The sequence below is a fragment of the Peromyscus eremicus genome, chromosome 12 (assembly GCF_949786415.1).
Source record: "Peromyscus eremicus chromosome 12, PerEre_H2_v1, whole genome shotgun sequence".
In the NCBI taxonomy this organism is placed as follows: domain Eukaryota; kingdom Metazoa; phylum Chordata; class Mammalia; order Rodentia; family Cricetidae; genus Peromyscus; species Peromyscus eremicus.
This window is the reverse complement of record NC_081428.1, coordinates 22,852,363-22,879,179: the sequence shown is the minus strand read 5'-3', so window position 1 is coordinate 22,879,179 and position 26,817 is coordinate 22,852,363. Positions and strand designations below refer to the sequence as shown.

Here is a 26,817-nt window from a genome sequence, read left to right as displayed (position 1 = left end):
CTATGTACCCTCCCTCTTGCTCATTTTCAAATGCATGGCCTCTTTTTTTTCATTAATGTTGCTACATATCTATTTTTCCCTATACATAAATAATACAAGAATACACCCCGCTCCCTCTGTAACATGCTCCTTATGTATGTTTTCAAGGCTGATCATCTGGTATTGGAGAACCAATTGGTGTGCTCTTCCCTGGGGAGAACTATTTCTCCCTCTCTCAGCATTCTATAATTGCCTGTAGCTTTATGGCTAGAGTTGAGAGTGCATGAGCCCGCCTTCCCTGTCAACATTAGAATGTCTATTTGTGTCCTCCTTATTAGGGCCATGTTTAAAGATCCATGTTGGTAAGAGTTAATAGATGCACCCTCTGACTTTCCTATGAGACACAATCTCAAAGAAGCTCCCTGTTCCTCTGGCTTTTGCAATCTTTCTGCCACCACGCCTCACCCTACTTCTACAATGAACCCCGGGCCTTGGGTGAAGGAGTTATGCTATAATGTATTCATTGGGACTGGGATGCACAACTCTGGTTTGACTGGTTGTGTTTTTCTGTTGTGGTCCTCATCGCAAAGAGAAATTTCAGCTTTTGAGATAGGTACAGAGGTTAGGAGCAGGCTATAGCTACATCTCTCCTTTGCCTCAGCAGGCTCTTCTCCATTTCTTTCTTATACCCAGAAATACTTCTATTTCTACCCAGGAAGCCTTCACCACCCTACAAAGCCCCGTAAACTCGCAACTGCTCATGCTCAGCAGTATTCAGAAATATTTGTGAGTCTCTTCTACCAGCACAGAAATTCCCTGAGGAGCATAACTACCCTCCAATATCTTGCCATTCTCTTTAGAAGAAAACCAAGAAACAACACTTGGGAACCTGTTTCTTTCACTCTAGCTTCTTTCACACTTACTTGGCCATTTCCCAGTGACATGAAGTTTACATAAGTGTCAGGTTCTCTCATCCCAGCACTTTCTAGACTTTCCTTCTGCCTGCTGTCCCCTGCCTACCTCCCACTCTTCCCATCCCTGTTTGTTTGAAGATAAGTAGCTCTTTCCCATGAGGTGTCCAGGACTCCAAAATCAAATTCTATTGAATCATGAACCTATTTATGGTCCTCTATTTTCCCTTTATCATACTTAACTTCAAGTTCAGGTACAAAACTACTGAGTATGATTATGTATTATCTATATTTTCCACCAAATCAAAAACTTATGACATGATTGTATGTATGCATCACAGTAGAGATGTTCAGTAGACACATGGATCGGTGCATAAATGTGATTATGCACTACCGCCATTATTAATTAGAACAGCCATAAACACAGAAAGAGTAAAATTATAAATTAAAAAAGCAACTGTCCTTCATTGCCATATTCGAGATGTGCACTATTTTCTGTTGCTTTTTAATTGTACTGGCAATTTTGAGACCTTGGCTAACCTTACAAAGAGTAAGAAACTCATGCTTAGCGATATTATGAGAAAATGGACATGCTATTTCAGATGCTACACAATGAGCTTTTGTTTTATTTTACAATAGCAATCCCATTATGCATATTGCTTACATATAGATGCCACCTTGCTGTAACTAAACATGAAGGTCCTGTAATTTTACCAAAAATCTATATGGCTGGCCTCAAGGCAAATGAGTAAGGCCCCTTAACTATCAAATTAAAAATATCCAAGCTATATGATTTTATTTATTCATGGGCATATTTGGGCATATTTTAAATGTTATTTTAAAAGTTATAAATTCATATCCCAATATTCTAAGGGTCTTTTAAACAAAATTATAAATAAATAAAATTATTCTTTTTGATAGTAAATATGATACATGTAATTTCCATTACAATAATCCAATTATGTATCTTTTAAAAATGTCCTGCAGAATCTAAAATATATAGCTCACATATTACCAACTCACAGAATTGATAAGGAGATGAAAGCATTTGAACTTGACTATTTTATATAAAAAGCATATGTATGCACACATGCATATACAGATGCCTTGTGCTCTTGGAAATATTTGTGTATATATATGTACATATATATATATATACACATATATGTACCTGTATATTACTCAATCTATCAACATGTTGGATGGATCACCATTATAGCTTCAATTTAGACACTTTTGCATTCATATCAGAAACATTAAGCAATATATTTTAAGACAGCATTTTTATTGCTGAATTTATAAGCCTTAACATAAATTGGAAAAACAAAAAATTACATGTTGTGTGTGAGTTTTGAGTTGTTCATTGAAAGATATGAAATTTACATCAAATATACTTTTTTCTCTAAGTGCACTATTTCTAGTATTACTCAATCTAAAGACAATAATAGGTTAATTATAGTGCACAATGAAATACCATCCAGCCTCTGTAAGTGTAAAAGCACAATGTGAACTGATACTGACATTAGGCAGAAAGATATTTCATTCACAAAACACATCTTTATTGTGCTTATTATTTGTTGTCCCTTCTTTGTTATCTCAGCAAGCGAAGTTACCAAATTTACTCAGTACTGCCTTCCTTGAAAAATGAAGGTGCTGGTCGTGGGTTCTTGAACAAAATGGACCAAAAAAGGACAACTTCATCAAAGAATGTCTTAGCTACATTAGGGGGAAATTCTGGGGATCAATGTCAGCAGCTTATTTCTGGTTATCATCCTTCTTTCATTGTTTCCAGACTTAGTCTTGTTGGAACTTGCTTAGAATGAGTGTGGCTTTACCAGGCTACTATTCAAAAATTCCAGACCTTTCAGATGATTCATTTTCCCACAGAAGGAAATATTTCTGTTTGTGTGAGGTAAATATTTAAAAAATAAGTTCTAAATTGCATATTATTAGAATCTTCCAGTTATTTGCAAGGAAAGTTGAACTTCTCTATTTATCTTTTATGATTTATTATATTTTATGACAACTTAGAAAGTTATATTTTACCTTAAAATATTATTTAAGCTACCTTTTAAAATTCAAAGTGGAAAACTAAGAAATGATATGGTCGTTATATACATCAATAGAAATAAAGTGTCTGGCATCAGTTGTAATAAGTCATCTCCTTTTGATGTTATCCACATGGTTAAAAAGATTTATAATTTAGTTATATTTCTTTCACACACATTTCTATCCAGTCCAATTTATATAAGGTTGCATGTGGATAATTTTTAGTTAAGTGCTTATGTGTGTACATATACATTTATGAAACTCCTTGTAAATATTACATAGAATTAATACTGAAGGTAGTCAGAAATTCTGTGAAATGATATGATATCATAGCATTCCTGTGCAGAAGAGAGAGACTGAGTCCTCCATATTTCTTCTGTATCACCTACAATTCTATTAACGATTCACGGCGAAATATGATTGTGAACACTGTGAAATGTGTTGCACAGTTCTAATCACTTATAGATGTCCATCATCAAAGTAGTCTTTGCTGAGTTCACAAGCCTTTATGAGAATGACAGTCCCTTTACCAATATTGTACAGTGACTGATACGATCCTCAGGAAAGGGAAATTACATATATATATATAATACATATATATATAACACATTTATAATATATATGTAATAATATATAATATACATATACATATATATGGGCCTTGACTTTGTTACAGAAAAATGAAGACCAAAGGCATCAGGATTTAAAGTTAGTAGGAAGATGTAACTAAAGTTGAATGAAAGAGGGAAAAAACCCTTAACCTCTGATGTCTTGTACAGAAATCACAAGAGAGAGCCACGGATACTGCCTTTGCATCTAGTATTCCTTTTTAAGATTTTTGTGAGGCTGAGCATCAAACCCATGGCTTTGCACATGCTAGACAAGTGGTATACTACTGTGTTACATGCCCCATCAGGATCTAATATTTCTAAAACAATAAATAATTTCTTCCTCACTTGTTTCTGTCGTTCCAAAATTAGGAAACTATTTCTTAGGGCTCTAATTTCATTGTTAATATAATATAGCTTAGCCAAGCTACACACACACACACACACACACACACACACACACACACACACACACACACCTGCTGATATCTGTATACTTAAAGTCCTTCCCAATGACTACACTTAAGTGTGCAAGTGCTTCTTCTGCTGTGAACCCACAACAAATTGATAATTCAAAATCAATGCAATAGTACCAGCTGGAAATTAATGATTGCCTTCCACTAACTTTCACTACCCACTTTAACTTCTTTTGTTTCAAAACCACCTATACCAGCTCCATTCTTATTCATTCATTCTCCTTCCACCCACCCACCCTCCGCATTATCCTTCCTTTTCCCTCTTCCTATGTCTCTTTTATCTTACCATTTCTACTGTGACAGTTTGAAAGTGAATGGCCACCACAGGCTCATATACTTGAATACTTGGTCCCCAGTTAGTGGAACTGTTTAGGAAGGATTAGGAGGTGTGGCATTTTGGAGTAAGTGTAGTCTTGTTGGAGGAGATGTGTCGTTGGAGATGGACTTCAATGTCCTCCTGATGATTTTCTTTGTTGTTGTTTTTCCAATCTAAAAAGACTGAATCTTTCTCAAGAAAATCTCTGACATTTGTTTCAAGACTTCTCCTCTCTGATCCTGAATTCAACTACAAATAGTACATAATCCATGATTTAACTGGTCTTTCCATTTTGTCTCTCGAAACAAACCCACAGTTCAAATGATAATCTGAGCTTTCCTTCCTTTCTGAACACTTGGTTCTAATTATGTGTCAAATGCAGCTTTCTCACAATGTCCGGGACAGCCTTTTTAATACTCAGTGAGTACTGCAAAGCCTCATTTGTAGTGGTCATTGAGGGTAATGACCTTACTTAGGTAAGCTTAGGGTCTAAAGATCTCAATCAACTGAATATAATCGGAGTAAACTAAGATCTGCTAAAAGGATGGAAGTAATTGGGGAGTGGGAGTGAGAAAAGCCCCATACAGATCTGCCACTCACCTACTTTAGAACATTCTTTCTCTATTTCTTCTAGTGAATAGGGCTAGGATATATAGTCAAATGTATAGTGTAAATTTGCTGGCCCACCCATGAGGTAAAAATTCCTTTTTAAATGGTTGGGGAAAAGAGAGAAAACATGTTCAAGGGTAGACAGATTCCTAAACAGGTAGGAAGTCCCCTGGACAAGCATGTTGAGCTGTATACAAGTCCACAATATTGTGACAAGGAGAAGAGTGAATCAGAAAGGTGGCTGGGGCTTGATGGTCACCAGCCCAGGTTCAGGCACAGTGACAGACAATCTTTCAAAAGAATGAGGTAGAGAATGATATTGAGCAAGTGATGATGTTTCCTTCTCGACTTGGGCCTTTGGCTTCTTTAAGCATACAGAAAAGCTAATACATGCGCACACACACTCACACACCATATATCTCTTACACTCAACACACAATATACTTTAACATATCAAAATTATAATAAAGCATTCAAATTGTCTGTGTATAAGTAAAATTTCATATCAACACTGTCCTGCTCTCTGCCTATGTACACTTTCTCCCCCCATATGCAGGGTTGTATAGTGTGACTGAGAAGTAGGTCTGACTGTATCAAATGTAGATATTTCTTTGGGGTTTATGGAGAAGTTCTGATGCTAATGTACTGTAGTGCATTTACTTTACCAACCAGCTTGGGTACCTGGAGGCTGGCCTTAAAAGAAGACAGGGTTGCTAAGGGTTGTCAATCTGTTCTACATTTTTTTTTCTGTCTCTTGTGGTACAAAACATTAACCAAAGTTCAGAGACCAGATTGTATGATATACCTTTTAGATATCTGCAAATACTTTAAAGCAAGATAGGTTATTTTACCATTTCCATAGGGCAACACTCTGCCCTGGACTGTTCATTTAAGATAAAGGGACCAGAAGAAAAGCAGGGGAAAAGGAACTAGAACTGAGGTAGCCCATCAGAGGTGTTATTTTCCATACCTGTTAACATTGTGCAGTTATTTGTGGTGTGAGCTCTCGAGTTTTGCATGTTCTCTTACACTGTATAGCCACAAAGGGTTCATGTGCAGCTTCTCAGATCTCATTAATGTGGAAGGCAGCAGAAGGATTATGTTCTGGATTCTGCTCAACTAGTTCATCTAATTACAACTCTCATGCATACAAAGAGGGAGCTCATAATAGTTCATGACTTTTCCTTTGAACTATGATGCAATCTTATATTAGGCAACACGTATAGTATGAGCCAACAATAATTGAAGTGGTAGTTTATTCACCTAAATACATTAATTTGCTTCTAAGGAGTTGGATAATAGTGTCCTAAAGGACTGCCAGCCAAATATTCTAAATATTGTCACACTGTTACTCATTTGCCCCCAATATTTAATAAGATCTTATAGGAGTGATTTTTCATATTATTCATCTGAACTGGCAAGGACATGTAGAAACTATAAGTGTGGCTATCTCTGCTTTCAGTTGACACATCTCTTCCTAAAGAACCTCTCTCGACACTAACTTGTGTGTCTAACCTGACAAAACCTTGCTCAGGTTCTGTCCATGAAGTACAGAGTGAAAGAAGAATGCCCACTGCATTCAAGCCATGTTCTCTGATGCAACACTCCAGAAATGGCCACTGATATCCTATGGCCTTTAAACTAGGATCCAGCAGCTGACTGCTCTCACTCTCTCCGAGACTCTTCTACACGTTTCCCAGGGGCCCTTTCAGTGTTATTGCTTTGCCAGCTTCTCCCTCTACTTGGATGTCTAGATTTCTGATTACTTCCCTGAAGAATTGGTTTACATTGATGTACTAAATAAAGCATTGGTTCTTACTGTGCTAAGAGTCTTTTCTTTCCTACTGATATTTTAGTAAGTCATTAGGCATGCTTTCTGGGCGAGAGGGAGGTCACAATGGTTTTCTAATGCGGAGGAATAGAGTTTCTTTATCACTTTATTCTTTTTTTTAATTTTTATTATTTTTTTTTAAATTTTTATTTTGCAATAGAATTCAGTTCTACATATCAGCCACAGATTCCCTTGTTCTCCCCCCTCCCGCCCCCCTCACATTCCCCCCAGCCCGCCCCCCATTCCAATCTCCTCCAGGGCAAAGCCTTCCCCACAGACTGAGATCAACCTGGTGGACACAGTCCAGGTAGGTCCAGTCCCCTCCTCCCAGGCCGAGCCAAGGGACCCTGCATAGGCCCCAGGTTTCAAACAGCCGACTCATGCAATGAGCACAGGACCCGATGCCACTGCCTGGATGCCTCCCAAACAGATCAGGCCAATCAACTGTCTCACCCACTCAGAGGGCCTGATCCAGTTGGTGACCCCTCAGCCATTGGTTCATATTTCATGTGTTTCCGTTTGTTTGGCTATTTGTCTCTGTGCTTTATCCGACCTTGGTCTCAACAATTCTCGCTCATATAAACCCTCCTCATTCTCGCTAATTGGACTCCCAGAGATCCACCTGGGGCCTAGTCATGGATCTCTGCATCCAGATCCCTCAGTAGTTGGATGAGGTTTCTAGCAGGACAATTAGGGTGTTTGGCCATCCCATCACCAGAGTAGGTCAGTTCGGACTGTCTCTCGACCATTGCCAGCAGTCTGTTGTGGGGGTATTTTGTGGATTTCTGTGGGCCTCTCTAGCACTTTGTTTCTTCCTATTCTCATGTGGTCTTCATTTACCATGGTCTCCTATTCCTTGTTCTCCCTCTCTGTTGTTGATCCAGCTGGGATTTCCCACTCACCCAAGCTCTCTTTCCCTCAACCCTCGCCCTTCACTACCCCCACTCATGTCCAGGCTGTTCATGTAGATCTCATTCCATTTCTCTGTCATTGGAAATCCCTGTGTCTTTCTTGGGGTCCTGTTTTCCAGGTAGCCTCCCTGGTGATGTGAGTAGCAGTCCAGTCATCCTTGTTCCACATCTAGTATCCTGCTATGAGTGAGTACATACCATGTTTGTCTTTCTGAGTCTGGGATACCTCACTCAGAATGATTTTTTCTAGATCCATCCATTTGTCTGCAAACCTCATGATGTCATTGTTTTTCCTCTGCTGAGTAGTATTCCATTGTGTATATGTACCACATTTTGTTTATCCATTCTTCAGTTGAAGGGCATCTAGGTTGTTTCCATGTTCTGGCTATTACAAACAATGCTGATATGAACATAGCTGAACAAGTGCTCTTGTGGTGTGGTTGAGCATTCCTTGGGTATATGCCCAAGAGTGGTATAGCTGGATCTTGGGGGAGATGGATTCCCAATTTTCTAAGAAATCACCATATTGATTTCCAAAGTGGTTGTACAAGCTTGCATTCCCACCAGCAGTGGAGGAGAGTTCCCCTAGCTCCACATCCTCTCCAGCATAAAGTGTCTTCAGTGTTTTTGATCTTAGCCATTCTGACAGGCGTAAGGTGGTATCTCAGAGTTGTTTTGATTTGCATTTCCCTGATGATTAGGGATGTTGAGCAATTCCTTAAATGTCTTTCAGCCATTTGAGTTTCCTCTGTTGAGAATTCTCTGTTTAGTTCTATAGCCCATTTCTTAATTGGACTGTTGGGCATTTTGATGTCTAATTTCTTGAGTTCCTTATATATTCTGGATATCAGTCCTCTGTCAGATGTGGGATTGGTGAAGATCTTTTCCCATTCTGTAGGCTGTCATTTTGCTTTGTTGACCGTATCCTTTGCCCTACAAAAGCTTCTCAGTTTCAAGAGGTCCCATTGATTGATTGTTTCTCTCAGTGTCTGTGCTACTGGTGTTCTATTTAGGAAGTGGTCTCCTATGCTAATGCGTTCAAGACTACTTCCTACTTTCTCTTCTAGCAGGTTCAGAGTAGCTGGATTTATGTTGAGGTCCTTGATCCACTTGGACTTAAGTTTTGTGCACGGTGATAGATATGGATCTATTTGCAGCCTTCTACATGTTGATATCCAGTTTTGCCAGCACCATTTGTTGAAGATGCTTTCTTTTTTCCATTGTGCACTTTTGGCTTCTTTGTCAAAAATTATTTGTTCATAGGTGTGCAGATTAATGTCAGGGTCTTCAATTCGATTCCATTGGTCCACATGTTGGTTTTTACGCCAGTACCAAGCTGTTTTTATTACTGTAGCTCTATAGTACAGCTTGAAGTCAGGGATCGTGATGCCTCCAGAGGTTGTTTTGTTGTACAGGATTCTTTTGGCTATCCTGGGTTTTTTGTTTTTCCATATGAAGTTGAGTATTATTCTTTCCAGGTCTGTGAAGAATTGTGTTGGTATTTTGATGGGGATTGCATTGAATCTGTAGATTGCTTTTGGTAAGATTGCCATTTTTACTATGTTAGTTCTGCCTATCCATGAGCATGGGAGATCTTTCCATTTTCTGACATCTTCTTCAATTTCTTTTTTCAGGGACTTAAAGTTCTTGTCATATAGGTCCTTCACTTGCTTGGTTAGTGTTACCCCAAGGTATTTTATGTCATTTGTGGCTATAGTAAAGGGTGATGTATCTCTGATTTCCTTCTCCGCTTTTTTGTCCATTGTATATAGGAGGGCTACTGATTTTTTTGAGTTGATCTTGTATCCTGCTATGTTGCTGAAGGTGTTTATAAGTTGTATCAGTTCCTTGGTGGAATCTTTGGGGTTGCTCAAGTATACTATCATGTCATCTGCAAATAGGGAAAGCTTGACTTCTTCCTTTCCAATTTGTATCCCCTTAATCTCCTTATGTTGTCTTATTGCTCTGGCTAGAACTTCAAGTACTATATTGAATAAGTATGGGGAGAGCGGACAGCCTTGCCTCGTTCCTGATTTTAGTGGAATTGCTTTGAGTTTCTCTCCATTTAATTTGATGTTGGCTGTTGGCTTGCTGTAAATTGCCTTTATTATGTTTAGGTATGTTCCCTGTATTCCTGATCGCTCCAAGACCTTTATCATGAAGGGGTGTTGGATTTTGTCAAATGCCTTTTCAGCATCTAGTGAGATGATCATGTGGTTTTTTTCTTTGAGTGTGTTTATATGGTGTATCACATTGACAGACTTTCGTATGTTGAACCATCCTTGCATCCCTGGAATGAATCCTACTTGATCATGGTGGATAATTGTTTTGATGTGGTCTTGGAGTCTGTTTGCCAGTATTTTATTGAGTATTTTTGCATCAATGTTCATGAGGGAGATCGGTCTGTAGTTCTCTTTCTTTGTTGTATCCTTGTTTGGTTTGGGAATCAGGGTAATTGTAGCCTCATAGAAGGAGTTTGGTAATGTTCCTTCTGTTTCTATTGTATGGAACAATTTAGAGAGTATTGGTATTAACTCTTCTTTGAAGATCTGGTAGAATTCTGCACTGAAACCATCTGGTCCTGGGCTCTTTTGGTTGGGAGACTTTTAATGACTGTTTCTATTTCGTTAGGGGTTATTGGACTATTTAAATAGTTTATCTGGTCTTGATTTAATTTAGGTATGTGGTACCTATCCAGAAAATTATCCATTTCTTTTAGGTTTTCCAGTTTTGTGGAATAGAGGTTTTTGAAGTATGACCTGATGATTCTCTGGATTTCCTCAATGTCTGTTGTTATGTCCCCCTTTTCATTTCTGATTTTGTTGATTTGGATGCTCTCTCTCTGTCTTTTGGTTAGTTTGGATAAGGGCTTGTCTATCTTGTTGATTTTCTCAAAGAACCAACTCTTTGTTTCATTAATTTTTTGTATTGTTCTCTTTGTTTCTATTTTATTGATTTCAGCTCTCACTTTGATAATTTCCTGGCATCTATTTTTCCTGGGAGACTTTGCTTCTTCCTGTTCTAGAACTTTCAGGTGTGCTGTTAAGTCACTAGTGTGAGATTTCTCCAGCTTATTTATGTGGGCGTTTAGTGCTATGAATTTCCCTCTTAGTACTGCTTTCATAGTGTCCCATAGGTTTGGATATGTGGTGTCTTCATTTTCGTTGATTTCTAGGAAGTCTTTAATTTCTTTCTTTATTTCTTCCTTAACCCATTGGTGATTCAGTTGGGTATTGTTCAGTTTCCATGAGATTGTAGGTTTTCTGTAGTTTTTGTTGTTGTTGAAATCCAACTTTAGACCATGGTGGTCTGATAGAACACAGGAGGTTATTCCAATTGTTTTGTATCTGTTTAGATTTGTTTTGTGACCAAGTATGTGGTCGATTTTAGAGAAGGTTCCATGGGGTGCTGAGAAGAAGTTATATTCTTTTTTGTTAGGATGGAATGTTCTGTAGATGTCGATTAAGTCCATTTGAGTCATGACATCAATTAAGTCCTTTATTTCTCTGCCCATCTCCTTGTGGTTCGTTCTTGGCCTTATCCGCACACTTGGTTCAGACAGAGCTGACAGATTCAGGAAGTCTCTCTCTCTTGTCCAGATGGGAGCTCTCTTGTCCAAATTGGAAGTCTGGGGCAGGATGGGAGCTCTGTGCTTCAGAAGGGAAGTCCGGGGCAAGATGGGAGCTGGGGGCCAGCCTCTCTCACTTTATTCTTTATCACTAATAAAGATGTTAAATCGAACCTCGCTTTAAGCTGATCTCTAGACATCACTCATCAAATCGTTACATTTCCATCTCTGATTGCCCTTGGGTATTACCATCTCTTAACAAGATATTTCACCTCTACAAAGTGAAAAACAGGTTCTAAGAAACAGCACAATGGTATTTGAAATGTTGCTTGTTCTCATAGTTAGACTAAAGCAAGGATTTCTGGTTATGAAAATGAATAGAAGGATTAGAAAAGGCTGCTGCTTCAAAAATAAAAATGAGAGATAAGGAAGGCATTTTCAAGAGACATCAAAGCTTGGTTTCATTTACCTTCTCTCTTCAAACAGTCTACTAGTACCAAGGTAATAGCAGCATGGGAAACACCAAATGACATGCCTCAGATGCCACTCACAGACTTCCCAAATTGGGACAACTTCCCTACTCATGCAGTGAGTGGATCAACAAGGGTCTTAAACCTCAAGCAATTTTTATCTGAACTATGCTATATATATATATATATATATATATATATATATATATATATATATATATTATGTAATGAAAGATGTAAAAAAAGATGTAATGATATTTATAAATGTCTTCTATAATCATTTATGCAAAACTATCCTCTGTATAAAATATTCACATATATGTATATCCATATGAATAACAACTTTGCAAACCTCAAAGTGTCCTTTAAATCCAAGTGCTCTTGGGGAACTAACACCTGCCACCCACAGTACTTTCTCATTAGATGCTTCTCTAAACTCTCCAGAGTACTGTAATTAGTTTCTTTATCAAACAAATGGATATTGTGAATCAGACCTGCCTAAACAACACTGTGAAGAAGAGACTAAGAGCAGGTCTTTACTTCAATGTCATGACAAACACTGCCAAGATCTGAGACAGGCTAAATAATTTTTCTTTTCTTTCTTCCTTTTTTCTTTTTTTCTTTCTTTCTTTTTTGCAGTACTTCTGGGGATATTTTGACTGTTTTATTTCGTTTGACAGTAGTCGCAATTAACAGTTCATAAAACACTATGCTTTGAAAGAGATTATCACAGGTATTGGACATTTAGCAACTTCGTTGTCAAAAGCTTGCACAATGTAGAAGATCTAATTTGCAAAATGGCCAAAGTAGTATGAAGACCTTTCTTGTCTGCCTTTTCCCCCCATTAAAAACAGAAGGTATTAATCACTCCATCTCAAAGGCAGCTGACTGAAGCTATTCACTGAGTAGGGCATTCTTGCTCATGTGGCCCCATGAATAACTCTCAAGGCTTTTATTATAGCTCTGAGTGGACTCTTAACAGCACAGCCACCCTTCAGTAGCTCTTGTCGCCTCAGGCACCAGAAGGATTAAGGATAATGGCTGAAAGAAAGCATCATTGGTAAAAACAAAAGTTTTCACAGGAAAAAGGGAAAAAGTGGGACCAAAGTGGACACACTGGAGACAAGTCATGATTCATGGCCTGTGCTGTGTTCTGCCTTTTCCTCTCCCTCAATACACTCTTTAGTTTTACTGATGGGTATGAAGCAAGCAACCCAGTGCACTTCTCCTAGCAACCGATATCAGCCAGGGAAGAAGGCATGTCCTCTGCTCTAAGAGAAAAACAGAAGAATTTGGCTTCGTACAAAATAGACACATGTTCCATTTGCATTTGATCCCCAATTGATTATCAAGAAGGATTCAGCAAATGCTAAATAATTTTGTTTTATGTGAATGTGAACAATCCATCGAACTAAATATCAGCCAGTCTGCTTGCTATGTAGTTGCCTTTCAAATGGTGGTAAAAATCAATGTATTTGGATGCTCAGTTTTCATTTTTCAACACACCATCTTGGTGATCTTCTGTAGCTCAAAAACTTCAACCTCCCAGCTATATTTCTTTACTTCTTGTATCATTGCAAATACAATAATTATGCACAAAACCCCAGAGCAGTCCATGTCTACAAAGCTTAGAATTGAATCCTGGCAGCATTCAGCCTATAAAAGCATTTGTCTGGTTTTCTTATTTCTGTGCTATGTTTGGTCTCTGGTTAAAAGGATTTAAATGAGAAAAGTTAAGTTAACTTGGAATTTAAATTCAACATATGAAGATGTATAACCGACACCAACAAAAATCTATAAAATTTCAAAATTTCTAATGGATAACCTTCACAGCTATTAGAATTTCACAGAAATGTACAAGAACACAACTGAACCTGGAAATTTTTCTTTTGAAAACGCAAGTGGTCTGTCAAATTATGAGAGATGAGTAGGCCTCAAGCAACTGCTTTTATTCCTATTTTATATCCATGTGTCTTGACATAAAAAGCTATGTTTACACCCCCCAAGTAGGTACCCATATACTGTGTTTTTTTTCTCTTCCATATCACATTAACATTTGACATCACCCAGGTTATCAAATCACAAAAATGGGAATGAAAACACTTGAGAGTATATTTTACTTTCAGCTCAACACATTTTCATGAGAACCAGGAAAAACACTTCTGGTATACTTGTTTTTGTATTTCTTTTTTTTTTTCTTTTTTTTTTTTTTTTTTGAAATGCTAATGTCACCAAACACACTGTCCATTCCTTGAGGAGGAGAGGTCAAATGACAGCTTCAATATTTGGAAGCACAGGGCTCATGCACAGCCTGAATATATTTGCATTGCTGGTTTTCAACTCAAAATTAAGGTTGTAAAAAAATGCAGAATATGCAAGGTGCCACATGCCTTTAATCACAGCACTCAAGAGGTTAGAGGCAGGTGGATCTCTGTGAGTTTGAGGCCATCCTGAGCTATATAGTGGGCTTCAATCCATCTTTGATCTTGAGACTTCTGTTTCTAAAAAATAACAATAAATCAAAAACACAGTGAGAGAAACCATTTTGGCACCATCAAAGGAAATGTTCTGGTTTTTTTTTCAAATTCCATTTTGCATGAAAACTGCTCATCAGTGTTATAACACCTGCCCTGCTTGCCTAGTTCTACTCCTTCCTTCCTTTCCTTCTTTTTGACAGCCAAGAATTTCTAATCCAGGTTGGCCTAAATGCCCAGTGTAATAGATGATGATGTAGAACATCCCGTATTCTTGTCTCTACCTTTTCAACAAGCATATAGCACTACCCAGTTTATACTGGGAATCAAACCTGGGGTTCTATGAATGCTATGAAAGCAGTCTATCAGCTTATATTCCCAGTAGTGGTATTTCTTTTTATAGGGTTGCATTCTACCCAGACATGCCTGTATATCTAGTACTTTGGAGGCTAAGGCAGAAGGATCACCTTGGATTGAAGGCTTGTCTGGGCCACATATTAAGGTCTAGCCTGATTAAACAAAACCATGAAACCCTGTTTCAAAACCTAAAAGTATTAGGAAGTTAAATTCACGGATTTCTCTTTTGTATTTGGTTTCTCCTATGACCTATAACAAGAATGAGAAAGATAAAATGGAATTTGTTTCAGAAAAGTTCCTATTGATTGTATTTATATGAATGTTTGAACACACAGGCTATTGTGTGCAAATATGGAAAAGTGAAATGTCTTTTCTAATTGAGTGGTTCAACAATGTCCTCGTGTGCTTGGCTTTCAGTAACTACTACACTGCTATTTGGCAACATGCAGACATTCACTTTAAAGTTCTCAAGCAAAATGGCTTGCTGCTAAATTCCCCTTAAATTCCCCTTAATTTAATGTAATTTTGAAAATTACATTCTAATTTTCACACATCTCAACAAATTATTTTAACCATATTGTACCATTTGCTAGTACTTGGGAACATATATCATAAAGCTTTAACCTCTGACCTTGATTTATAAAAATTTATACATTCTAAAAGAAAAAAATAATGATGTCTCTAATTCAAAAGCTCTCCTACTTTCATGGTACATTTGGACATGTTAATTAGTTCTAGCATGCCAGAACTTTTGGGCAAACCCCTTATATTCCAGACTGTTTTTAAGTTGGTGGTTGTTACTGGAATTTGAATGCAGTGTAACAGAATCCCTGAGCGGTATCCCATGATCATTAGCTAATTTCTAAAAGGCTTGTGACCAAGAACAAGGGAAAGATATCACACATCAATTGTAGCCACAGAAATTTAAAAATGTCTGCTAAAACCACCGTGTTGCATAGGGTTTCAGTTCTCAAGGTCAGGAACGCTCATTGCTTTTCTTAGTTCCAATTTTAAAACTCCAGTTATTCATAAGAAAAGACTATATAAAGCCAGTTATTAATAATGAGAGAAATTGAAAGAAGATGACAGATTTGGAATATTTGCCCATTTTCCACGTGTATAAATGCATCACTCCATCCAAACCAAAACACAGGCATGAAATACACATAGTTTGGGCAACAGAACACAACTGTACTATACGGACGGTAAGGTTACAGTTATGGGTATTGCCTAGTCTAATTTTTCCTTCTTTAAAACCATTTAGCCTAAATGTACTCAGCCAGAAGTAAATAAAAGAATCTAAGATGGAAAGAGGACTTGGAGAATTGACAGTCAAAGCACTTGGTTTTTGTTGTGGTTGGTTCTGCTTTTGTTTGTTTTGTAAGAATCCAAACAATTAGTAAGAGAAAAACTAGCTCAGTCCCTTCCTCAGTGGTAAAGATATTTTGTGTTATTTAGACCATCTTTTCTAACACACACAACCCGTAATTATGCAAATTTACATAGGATAACTGTAAAATGATTCTAAAATCCACATCTCTACTGCCTGAAAGATATGTGATTTAGAAAAAAAAATGGAAACTCAATGTAGAAGCTATATTTATTTAAAAATCAGTGGGTTTTTCTTCTATAAGACTTATCCCCATGGTACTTTTTAAAATCATAAATGTAGGTAAAACCATAAGCAGTAGGTAAAAATTTTAAAATATAAATGCAAACTGTAAATCCACATGAAACAAACAACAGTATTATACCATCATATAATATTGGTTAACAAATATTGTTGTTTGTAGGATGCCTACCTTATTTCCCCATCTCTGTCATAACACTATTCACTTGGGAATGCTAAGTATTCTGTGATCAGCAGATGATGCAATAGAAACCCATGTCATAGCATGCCCGTCACAGTTGCAGAGGTGTGGTCACAGATGGGTCCACTTAAGCAACAACAAAAATTCTCGTAATTTGTCTGAAGGGTCATGCTACAAAAAATCTTATGAAATATATTGTGAATGTGTTTGCAATGAAGCTCAAAGCTAGTGTTTGAAAGCTAAAATCTTTTCAGTTATTTCCCTGTTTATATAAGTCAGGGAATAATAATATAATAATAAACTGTGATCAATTAAATGACTCCAATGACTTTTATAAAATATAAGGCATCCATCAGAGCATTGCTCATATAATTTTGTTCATATGTCTTTGTTTAATATATATTCATTTATTCCTCATATGAATCTATGATTGAGCTGGGCGGTGGTGGCACACTTCTTTAGTCCCAGCACTTGGGAGGCAGGCAGAGGTGGATCTCTGTGAGTTCAAGGCCAGCCTGGTTTACAGAGCAAGTTCCAGGACAGCCAGGGCTACATGAGAAAGCTTGTGTTGAAAAACCAAAAGAAAAAAAAAAGAATCTATGATAGAAACGTTAGGACAATCATAAAAAGCCTTTAGACAATCTGCCTTGCAATTAAGCTAAATTCTTTGCTTCTCCTAATGAAACCTCTGCCCAACCCATACTATTCTCTTTTCTCTTTTTTTTTTTTTCTGAAATGTAGTTTCTTATTTTTCTCCCCAGTAAAGCCCACATGTTAAATGACTTCTTTATAGTGACACTTCCCAGATTGTACCAGGTAGAAACTATATCATTTCTTCTTGGAGTTCACACAATCTGTTGGGTATGTCTTCAAAAACCAACCATCAGACACTACTTTTGTTTCACCTATTGACTTTTGGACCATTGTTTTAAGTCCTCTTCTTCACTATTTTGAAGTATTTTTGTAATTTCGATCTTGTAAGTTCTCTTCATTTACTGTATAAAGCTTTCCACATTCAGTTAACACAAGTGAACTTGACACTTAACAAAGACTTTAAAAAGATCATAAATATATATATATATATATATATATATATATATATATATATATATATATATATATAATCTTAGAGGGAAAAGACTCCAGAATTGATTTAGCAGGCTCTTGTGGTTCTCAATGAGTCCAGCAAGTTGGATTGTCTATAAATCAGTATCCGACAGGCATGTGTTGAATAAAATACTAACCACAATACTGTCAAGCTAGCTTATTGATATGTTCAGAAAAAACATGATCAAAATATTCTTGAGTCTCTAAACTTCAATTTGATTCCTATGTGTCAATGTTACTATAACAAAGTACATATATTTTCTGAGCTTTGGGTCTCCATGTGTCCAAATATGAGGAGAAATGTGATGTATTTGCAAATGAGTTTTCTCCCTCTTTGATTCTATTATTCCATGATCTACACTTTATATTTGTTATATCACACTAAGTGGCAAGTTCACTTTTATTAACTAAATGTGTAAAAGTCCACACAGTAATTGAAGAGCACTTACAAGGCCAAAATTACAAGTAGAATTCAAAATTCAGACTACTGAATATAAGACCTTATTATAATAAAATTGTTTCACTTCAAATCTTCAAATCCAACCCATATTGGTCATTCAATAATTTTGTTGAAATAAAACATATTTAGCTCATGCATTTCTGGTGACAATGTGGTAGTAGTAGTTCTTTGGAAAATAATAACATACTTCCTCAAAAAGGTTGAGAGTGGAGTTACTGTATAACCAAGCAATTTCACTCTAGGTTAAATAAAGCATATTCATATGCAAAAATCAGTGCATATTATATAACCCAAATCTCCATCAACAAGTAAGACAAAACATAAATGAAATAGTAATAAAGGAATGAAGTCCTAATATATGCCACAATATGGATAACTTTTGAAAATATTATGCAAAGGGAACTAGTAATGAAATGAGAATATTATGCAATGTTAAGTTCCATTGGTATCCCTGGGAGGAAAGAGGAGGAGGAGTGGATCTGGGGGAGATGGATGTGGGGGGAGGAGAGAGAGGGAGGGGAGGCTGAGGTAGAGATGGAATGTATGAGAGAAAAATAAAAAGGAAAATAATCTGGATTAAAATGTAAAATCAAAAAAATTAAGAAATTAGTCATAAAATGTGTGTGTGTGTGTGTGTGTGTGTGTGTTGTGTGCTTGTTATGTTTCAAACAGTCTTGCTATGTAGCCCTGGATGGTGTCAAATTGACAAGGATTCTTCTGCTTCTGCCTCTTGAATGGAGGAGTGCACCTCTAGATCCAGCCCAAAATATGTTAAACATGACTGTTTAAGTGTACAAAGTAGAAAAACAATTCTATAGAACCAAAATGAAGAGAAATGGTTTTCTGTATTAGAAGGAGGGGCAGTATAGAAGGCAGAAGACAAAAGGGTTATTTCTAGGGTGAAAATCATTTTAAAATTAGATCCTAGTGAGGCTGTACAACTCTGAACTTATGCCTAAAATCACCAAACATTGTACTTCCATCAGAAGTTTTATGGCATATGGGAATGCATCTCTATGAGACTAATTATGGAAAATATATACAGACCAAATTTAGAGAGTATCTATCTCAGCCCTTATCTGAGATTTGAAAACGAATTTTCCAGTTAAGACTTTTTTGAAATATTTTCTTAAATCTAGACTGAGTATCAAGATGGCTCAAAAGTTAAAGGCAGTGAAGGAAAGGACTATTTCCACAGCTGTCTCCTGATCTCCATATACAAACTCTCTCTACCGCACCATCTTGAAATGTGTGTACCCCACACACACACACACACACATACACACAAATTCACACATAATAACTCAAAAGTAATTTTTAAAATTAAATCAGTGTTTAGAGAAGGTTCTACTTGTTAAATCCCCAACCATATATCAGTTTAGCACCTGTTGATAACAGGCCCTTGGTTATGGCAACTGTAAGTAAAGCAGGATAACTTGTATCATGGATGATATTACTTTTTAGCTTAACAATCTTTTACAATTATTACAGATTATATATTTGGGGGCTAATTTTAGAATTTATCGATTTGATTCTACTTACAAATTAAAGCAATCATTTGCATTTGTTGGTAATGTTTTATAGATTTTGAAACATGTATTAAATGTACAGAAAAGTCTCAATTCTTGGACTAGATGTCATCACAAAAGTCAGAGTCCCTGGAAAGTGGTGGTGTATGGCCCTTAGTGGAATATCAGTCAGTGCTATGTTAAGCAAGTCAAATATTTGACTATGTACTGTCTGTCTGTCCGTTCATGTGGGAGAAAAGGAAGAGGGCGGTGGCAATCATTGTAGAAAACATACTTTGCTTGATAGAAAAAGGGTATATTAGAGAAAATAGTTAATTCTGTATCTCTTGCCAAGCAGAAAGCATAATACTGAGTCACCAGAAATCATATCACTTCTGTCAATACACATATTTGATAACTTTATTAGCCAGTTTCTATAGTTTACAATGTACATGTGCACACACACACACACACACACACACACACACACACACACACACTTACTTCTTATTGTAAGTATTTCCTGTGTTGGGCCATGTTCTAAAACTCAGCATCACAAAAGCACTCCATAAGCACATTTTCATTTACTCAACAAATATTTGACTATGCACTGTCTGTCTTCAGTGCTCGAGGCATTGAAGTCATGTACACTGGTAAACATGACAGTCAAAGCTAAGCCCCTGGCATAAGGGCTTAGTGCAGGAGTCTGATGACAAACAAGCCAATGTCTGGTATACTTACTAACTTCTGGCAGAACAAGTTAGTGTCTCCTGTTTCTGCATGTCTTCCTTGCAGAGGCACTAACTCCTGACTTCTTCCAAACTGTATTCAAAACTATTTACTGGAAGGACATTCCTAGGCCTTAGAAGGTGCCAATGGTCTCCCATGAAGATGTAAGGTAAATGTGTTTAGAATCAATATAATGAAGATGATATCACCCTCCAGGGCAAAAGTCATACAAGCTTTCTTATTAGCCATTATGAAATATTCAGGTTCCAAGCTCAGAGTTCTTCACAGTGGGGCGAAGCCACTATGTATACCACATCTTTCTGGTCCCCTCCCCTAGGATTTTTAAGAACTAAGTAACAAAAAAACTTGAAATCACGCACCATACCATGGCATGACTAACACAGTCCATCATCTGTGACTAGAGGACCTCACATCTTTTGAGGGATTTCCTGTAAGCATGGAACCCTTAGTTTTTAGCTTGCAGACCTGCTAAAATGTCAGACCCATTACATTTCCTAAAATGCAGACAATTACAGACACACACACACACATTCTTCTCCAACTGGAGGTGAGCTGCAGAAAACATACTTTAAGACAGGTAAAGGGGGAAGCCAAATGGTATTTCAAAAGGATAAATTTTAGATAGGGCATCCGACAGCTACAATTTAAAACTTAAACATCCTCCAAAGACCCCAAAGGTGGCACACTTGGGATCTGGTGGGAGCTTCTAGAGGTGGGGTTGAATGTGAGGATACTGGATGGTTTTTGTATGATGTTATAGTGGGACCTCAGAACCTTCTCTTTCTTATATTTTGCTTTCTGGTCATGACATGAGCAGTGTTGCCATCCGCCCTGTTACTCATGAAGTTCTCATTCTTACATGCCCAGAACACTGGGGCCTACCAGTCAGGATGGAAACTACCAAAATTCTAAGTCCAAAACACACCCCTTCTCTTTCTATCTTGATTATATCAATTATTTATTTTAGTAATAGAAAAGTGTTTTTTATACAAATGTGTTTCCAAAGAGAAGATATTTAATAATAACATTATTAAATAATTGAGAAACTTTACCAATACTAAGATCTGGATAATGGCATTTTCTTAAGAGGAAAGATCAAATACAAAGGCCTTGAGTCAGCTGAATGACTTCCCCCAAAGTTCAGAATCTATATTCTAGATAGACAATCTGAACCATTGGCGTCCTATAGGTAGAAAATGGTCTGAACTCACAGAGTCTTGTATATCTTAGTGCCAGGACTAGTGGAAGCCATGAGCAGAGAGCTACAGGAAAATACCCATCTCATTTACATGTGTATTAAATGTCCCATTGGTTAGGTATGGAGAATTAGGAAGGACCAGATGAAGGGATACTTAACAAAACTGATAAGTTAGTAGGTATGTAATAAGAAAGCAGAATAATTACAGAATCATGGTAAATTTTGATGTTCACTGAAAATTTTTTTCAACTTAATATGTATTTAAAATGGTTCATAAGAAGTTGGGTAGGGGAAAGAAATCACAAAATCAGGCTGTTTCAGTTGTTTTATAAGAAGCAAGTTGTGAGCTAAGCGAACAAGTTAACATGGTTCACTGCTTTGAGTCAACATGGTTCATTGCTTTGATCATGAAAAAATGTAAATAATGACGCCATTTACTGAGATGGGAACAACTACAAAATGAACATGTTCTATCTTGGGCTTGAGTTTGCTCTAGTATCAGTAGTTATTAAGCCAAGATGCCACATAGTCAGAGGGACCTGGCAAGCATTGCTCCAGGCACTGGAGATATGCTGTGTACAGACATATTAAGATGAATCCTCAATGATCTTCTATGAAATGACTAGGCAGTTTTAGAGGCATTTTCAGAGCATAAATATGGATGAGATGAAAGATTGTAAGGAGTGGCTAAAATGAAGAAGAAAACACTAATGACTGAGGCCCAGTGACTTCAATGCTATTTTGAATTATAGGTAGGTCGTTGGGGTTGGTATGGTACATTCCACAGATGATGTTACATATCCATGTTTGCATAGCACCCTGCTAAAAAAACTAAAAAAAAAAAAAAAGTATGTGAAACTTTCTCCTAAAAAGAGAATAATCATCCAGTAATTCTTCATTCAATATTGTTTTAAGAAGAAAATTAATACCATGTCATATACTGATTGAGATTGAAAGGTCTGTACCTGGAGAAACTGTAAAAGACATGACAATTCTGTTATTTAAAAATAATTCTATAAAATGGTATATTATGTTTCCATTTCTGCTTGAACTCAGATCTGGAACTTCAGTTTGTCTGAGTTTGAAAAATATAGTATACGTACATAGCAAGTTTATTTAAAATTATACAGCTTAATTAAAGAAAGGTGAGGATGTTTAAACCAAAGTTACATATACCCAAGATCAACAACTATTAATTTCACACCCTTAGATGCTGATTTGATCAATTATCATTTAATAAAGACTCTCAACAATCTTCTTCACTCTTCAAATATTTCTAACACCTTTATAATGTTGAAAATAGAGAGAAAAGAATAAGGAAGGAAGGGAGGGAAGGAGGGAGGAAGGGAGGGAGGGAGGGAGGGAGGAAGGAAGGAAGGAAGGAAGGAAGGAAGGAAGGAAGGAAGGAAGGAAGGAAGGAAAGGGAAGGGAAGGGAAGAGAAGAAAGCAGAAGAGAATAAAAATAAGAATGAAAGTAAGATGAATCAATTCCCCCCCCCCCTTTTTTCAAATATTGTTCAAAAACCTAATTGCTTATGGGAAGTAAATTTATCTCTTGCTTCATGGACTTCATAAACATATATTTCTAAATACATACATACTACACACATACATACCCATATATACCCTGGGGGGGCAGAAAGAGAGAAGGAGGGAGACAGGGAGAGAGCCCATCTCCCACTACATACATATCCACATTTAAGTCATTTCCTTACTTATCTATATTTTTACAGTCAAAGATGCTATTTTTGCAAGCTTCCCAGGAGTCAAATGACAAGAACTGGGTTTTTTGTCTGTGTATAATCATGACTTTTACTTTAAGATTTTCTTGTTTAATGTTCTAAGTAATCCTTTTTGGTTTATTGTCCACATGTTGCATAGCATCAAAGGTTATCCAAACAAAGCCAATTCAAATGTGATATTACTGCTTAGCTACAAGAACAAATTTCAGGTTACTTATATGCAATTCAAGTTCTGAAATGGGCTACATATGGCTACGATAATGAGCCCATTACTGAAAGAAGCACTTTAGCAAAACGTATAAACCTATATGAGAGTATGCATCTGTACTGTGCACATGCATTATCTTTATCTCCCCAAATACCACATGTGTCATTTCATTTAAGAATAGGTAAGGAGTAAAGAAGAGAAAATCATTATCATTGTAAAAACACCTTTCAGATTTGTAAAAATACCAAATTGATATATGGGATGGGATTATAATTTAAAATCTTGCAGTCATTCAAATTATATCCCTATAACTGACTGAAAACCACTATTATTTAAAAACTGAATGTACTAAACAAAGGCTAAACTCATTACACACTCCATATTACAGTGAGCAAAACCTCCATATGGCTATTAATGTGTTTCAAATAAAATAAACCTTCATATTAAAGATTTTTTTTAAAAGTTCATCTGCAGTTTTCAACTAATTTAATATTCTTTATGGCTTGTTATAGGGAAAAGATTCTGAAAAGTCATAAATAATATTAGCACATATTTTCTATGAGGAAGCGAAACTCTAGCATTTTTTTCATGCACTATAAAAATGCACATATAAATAACCCACCAAGCAAATTTTAATGCAAATCTATGTATCATTTGTCACTGAATAAAATTAATTTCTATGTTGAGCACAAGGATAGTCAGTATATCTTTGGAATGGTACAAGCTTCTCTAAATTTGAAATTCATGTGGAAAATAAGCCCACACCTCCAAGAAGGACAAAAAGTAAATAAATATCACAGAATCCAGAAGGGCAGAGAGCTTAGAGATTCTGTACACCAGCCTCCTCATTGGATATGTGAATGCAGGGTCCCAAGCCTTGAAACAGCCTAGATGGCAGTATTGTCCACATCCCAAATTTTCAACAATCCCCATGGAAGAACTGTCACCATTCTGAAGTACCCAAAGGCAAGTCAATGTCAAATGTATGGTTACGTGCAAATTCAGTAAGAGTGTCTATAATTGCTTTTGATTCTGACCCGGCAGATTTTATATAGATGAAATGTAACGTCACCTCTTCGGTCTTAAGTGTTGTACCTGTAGGCATTTTTCATTTTATTACTATGAACTCTCTTGCAGATGGTCCACACACAAAAACTGCCTCCTTAGTTTATTATGGAAAATCAGAACAAAGGTTCTAGACACGTCTTCAGAGAAGTAAAATTAGGAGGAGGAGGAGGCAGAAAGAGATTGGGGGGATATGCAAGAGAAAGATGGAAAGAAGAGAGAGAAGGATAAAACCAATAGAAGGGGGACAGAGGGAGTGAAGGAGGGAGGGAGAAAAGGAGGAGAGAAAATATGTCACTGCTGCTGTTCCAGCATACTAGTTAATTGCATTTGTTTCATACATCTCCAAACACCTTGGTACATTAATTACATTCTGTAACACCAAGCTTTTCAGATTCCCTCTGTCACTTCCACTAAGCAATTTAAGTGTATCCTTCCTGGAGAATCTGATCTTTTTAAATGGTGCTAATTCTATAGTCGAATGTAGAGTTTATAAATACATTGCTATAGAAAAGTCCCAATACAATAATCAAACATATTTGGAATATATAAACCTCTTTGTTAGGATGATACCCATGTATGGTAAAAGTGAACCTGTTAGAAATGATAATGCATGGATAATCATTACAGATATGATTGTAGAAATTACCACAATGTCACTCATAGTGATCAAATCCGAAGCTTCTACTACTTTGCAGGGAAAAAGAGACATGTGTACACACACAAGCACTCCTCCCAGATCTCTATCACTGGGGAGGGTGGGGGGGTCGCGAACTCATGTATTCCATTCTGCATCTGAAAACTGCCACTTGACAGGAGGTAAGCTCATCTGCATTGCCTTGTGTTTATGGATGGTCTTCCTTTTGAGTCTGTTCCTAGGTTCTGTACAGTAGCTTCCAGACACAAAGTTAGCTCCTACAGATGGGCAATACTAGGCAATGTCCCAAGTAATGAAATCAAAGGAAAGTTTATGTAGCAACATGTTATCTTAATGTCTTAAATATTTGGATTAATATGCCTAAGAGTCTTTATAAGCACAATAATTAGAATTGGAAATTATTTCCAAGCTCAGTTCCTGGGATGGGGGTGAGTGGCTTAGTCCACTTTTTATAAATAACATTTGCCATTGATATAAAAATGAATGTCTCTAGAAGTCAACTCCAAATATTTTCATTTTACTTTCAAAGAACAAACCCACAATATGTTCCCAATTATTAACCCTTCTCATTCAAACAGCTACACAAGGATTTTGTGATAATCTCCCAAGAACCAGACATTTAGTTGAGGATAGCCCCAGAAACTGAATCTGAACAAAAGACAGGAAAGCCAGAGGTAAAAAACTGTCTGCTTGACAGAGTGGTTCAGCCTAGCGGAAGACACCTACAGCACCTGTTCCAAGTCCCCATTGTGTTGGTCTACTGGGGACCTGGCTGAGGGCTCCCAGCTTGCAGCCAGCCCAGAGTGGATACTGCCTCCTTTCTGGAGCCTCGCCCAGTCCCACTTGTGACAGTTTTCTCTCTGGGATCTAAATCCTTCATTCTGATTTCATGCCGGGATAGCATTCACCGCCACACAGGTGATACACTTTGAACCTTGAGATGCCCAGTCTCAAATCCCTACTCATTGAATGCACCTGGAAGTTATCAGCTACTCTAGTTCTGCCGCTGAATGCCTAAGCCAAAGTTTAGATACCAGAACAAATACCAAATAGAGAGTGGCCACAGTCACGCTGGGCTCTTTCAAGACATTGTCTCTAACAGTTATTCTTCTAAGCTGTGAGTCCATCACTTATTGTAAAACTCCTCAATTAATTAATTACAATAACAACAATAGGTGACTATATTATGTTCCACTGGCAGCAGGTTAGAAACAAAAGACTCAGAACCTCTGCCCCTGAAGAGCTTGTGCATGGCCAAAACACACTCCCAACCACACTGACATTTTATTTAGAAGCCACAACAACCTCGGAAAGAAAAGGGGGGTTTTAACTCACCATCAATCCGAACGCAGAGAAATCCAAAGAGCAATAGTAGTGTAAACATCAGCGGACTCATTTTGACATATGAAAAAGGATCCAGATTGTTTAAGAAACCAATCCCAGAGAGCAGAAGTACAAAAATAAGTATCAAAAAAAGAGGTAGGTCCGAAGTTTAGACTTTCCTAGAGATTAATTAAGGTCAAGAAGAGCAAAATGGCAACATCAGAAGCTGTTGGTGAAGAAGAGTTCTGACACGGGACACGTTAGGAGCCATCCGAATGAACCCAAGGGACTCCAGAGCTGCTTTACTTCCACAGGCTGGCTTCCGAAATTCCCACAAATTCAGCCCAGCTGGCGGGACTATTCACGTGCATCTAGCCCTGTCTCCTTAGACTCCATTGCAATCCAAACACAAGTTCTTTCTTCAGAAG

At 37.1% G+C, this 26,817-nt stretch overlaps 1 protein-coding gene across 1 annotated transcript in view; it reads right to left on the bottom strand.

The window, feature by feature from the left end:
- The window catches only part of Robo2 (roundabout guidance receptor 2), a 532,650-nt gene extending 506,188 nt beyond the window's left edge, over nt 1-26,462 (bottom strand). The window contains exon 1 of the mRNA XM_059277713.1: nt 26,402-26,462. Coding sequence (XP_059133696.1) covers nt 26,402-26,462 — 61 coding nt within the window. The remainder of the gene's footprint in view (nt 1-26,401) is intronic.
- Between the last annotated feature and the right edge of the window lie 355 nt (nt 26,463-26,817).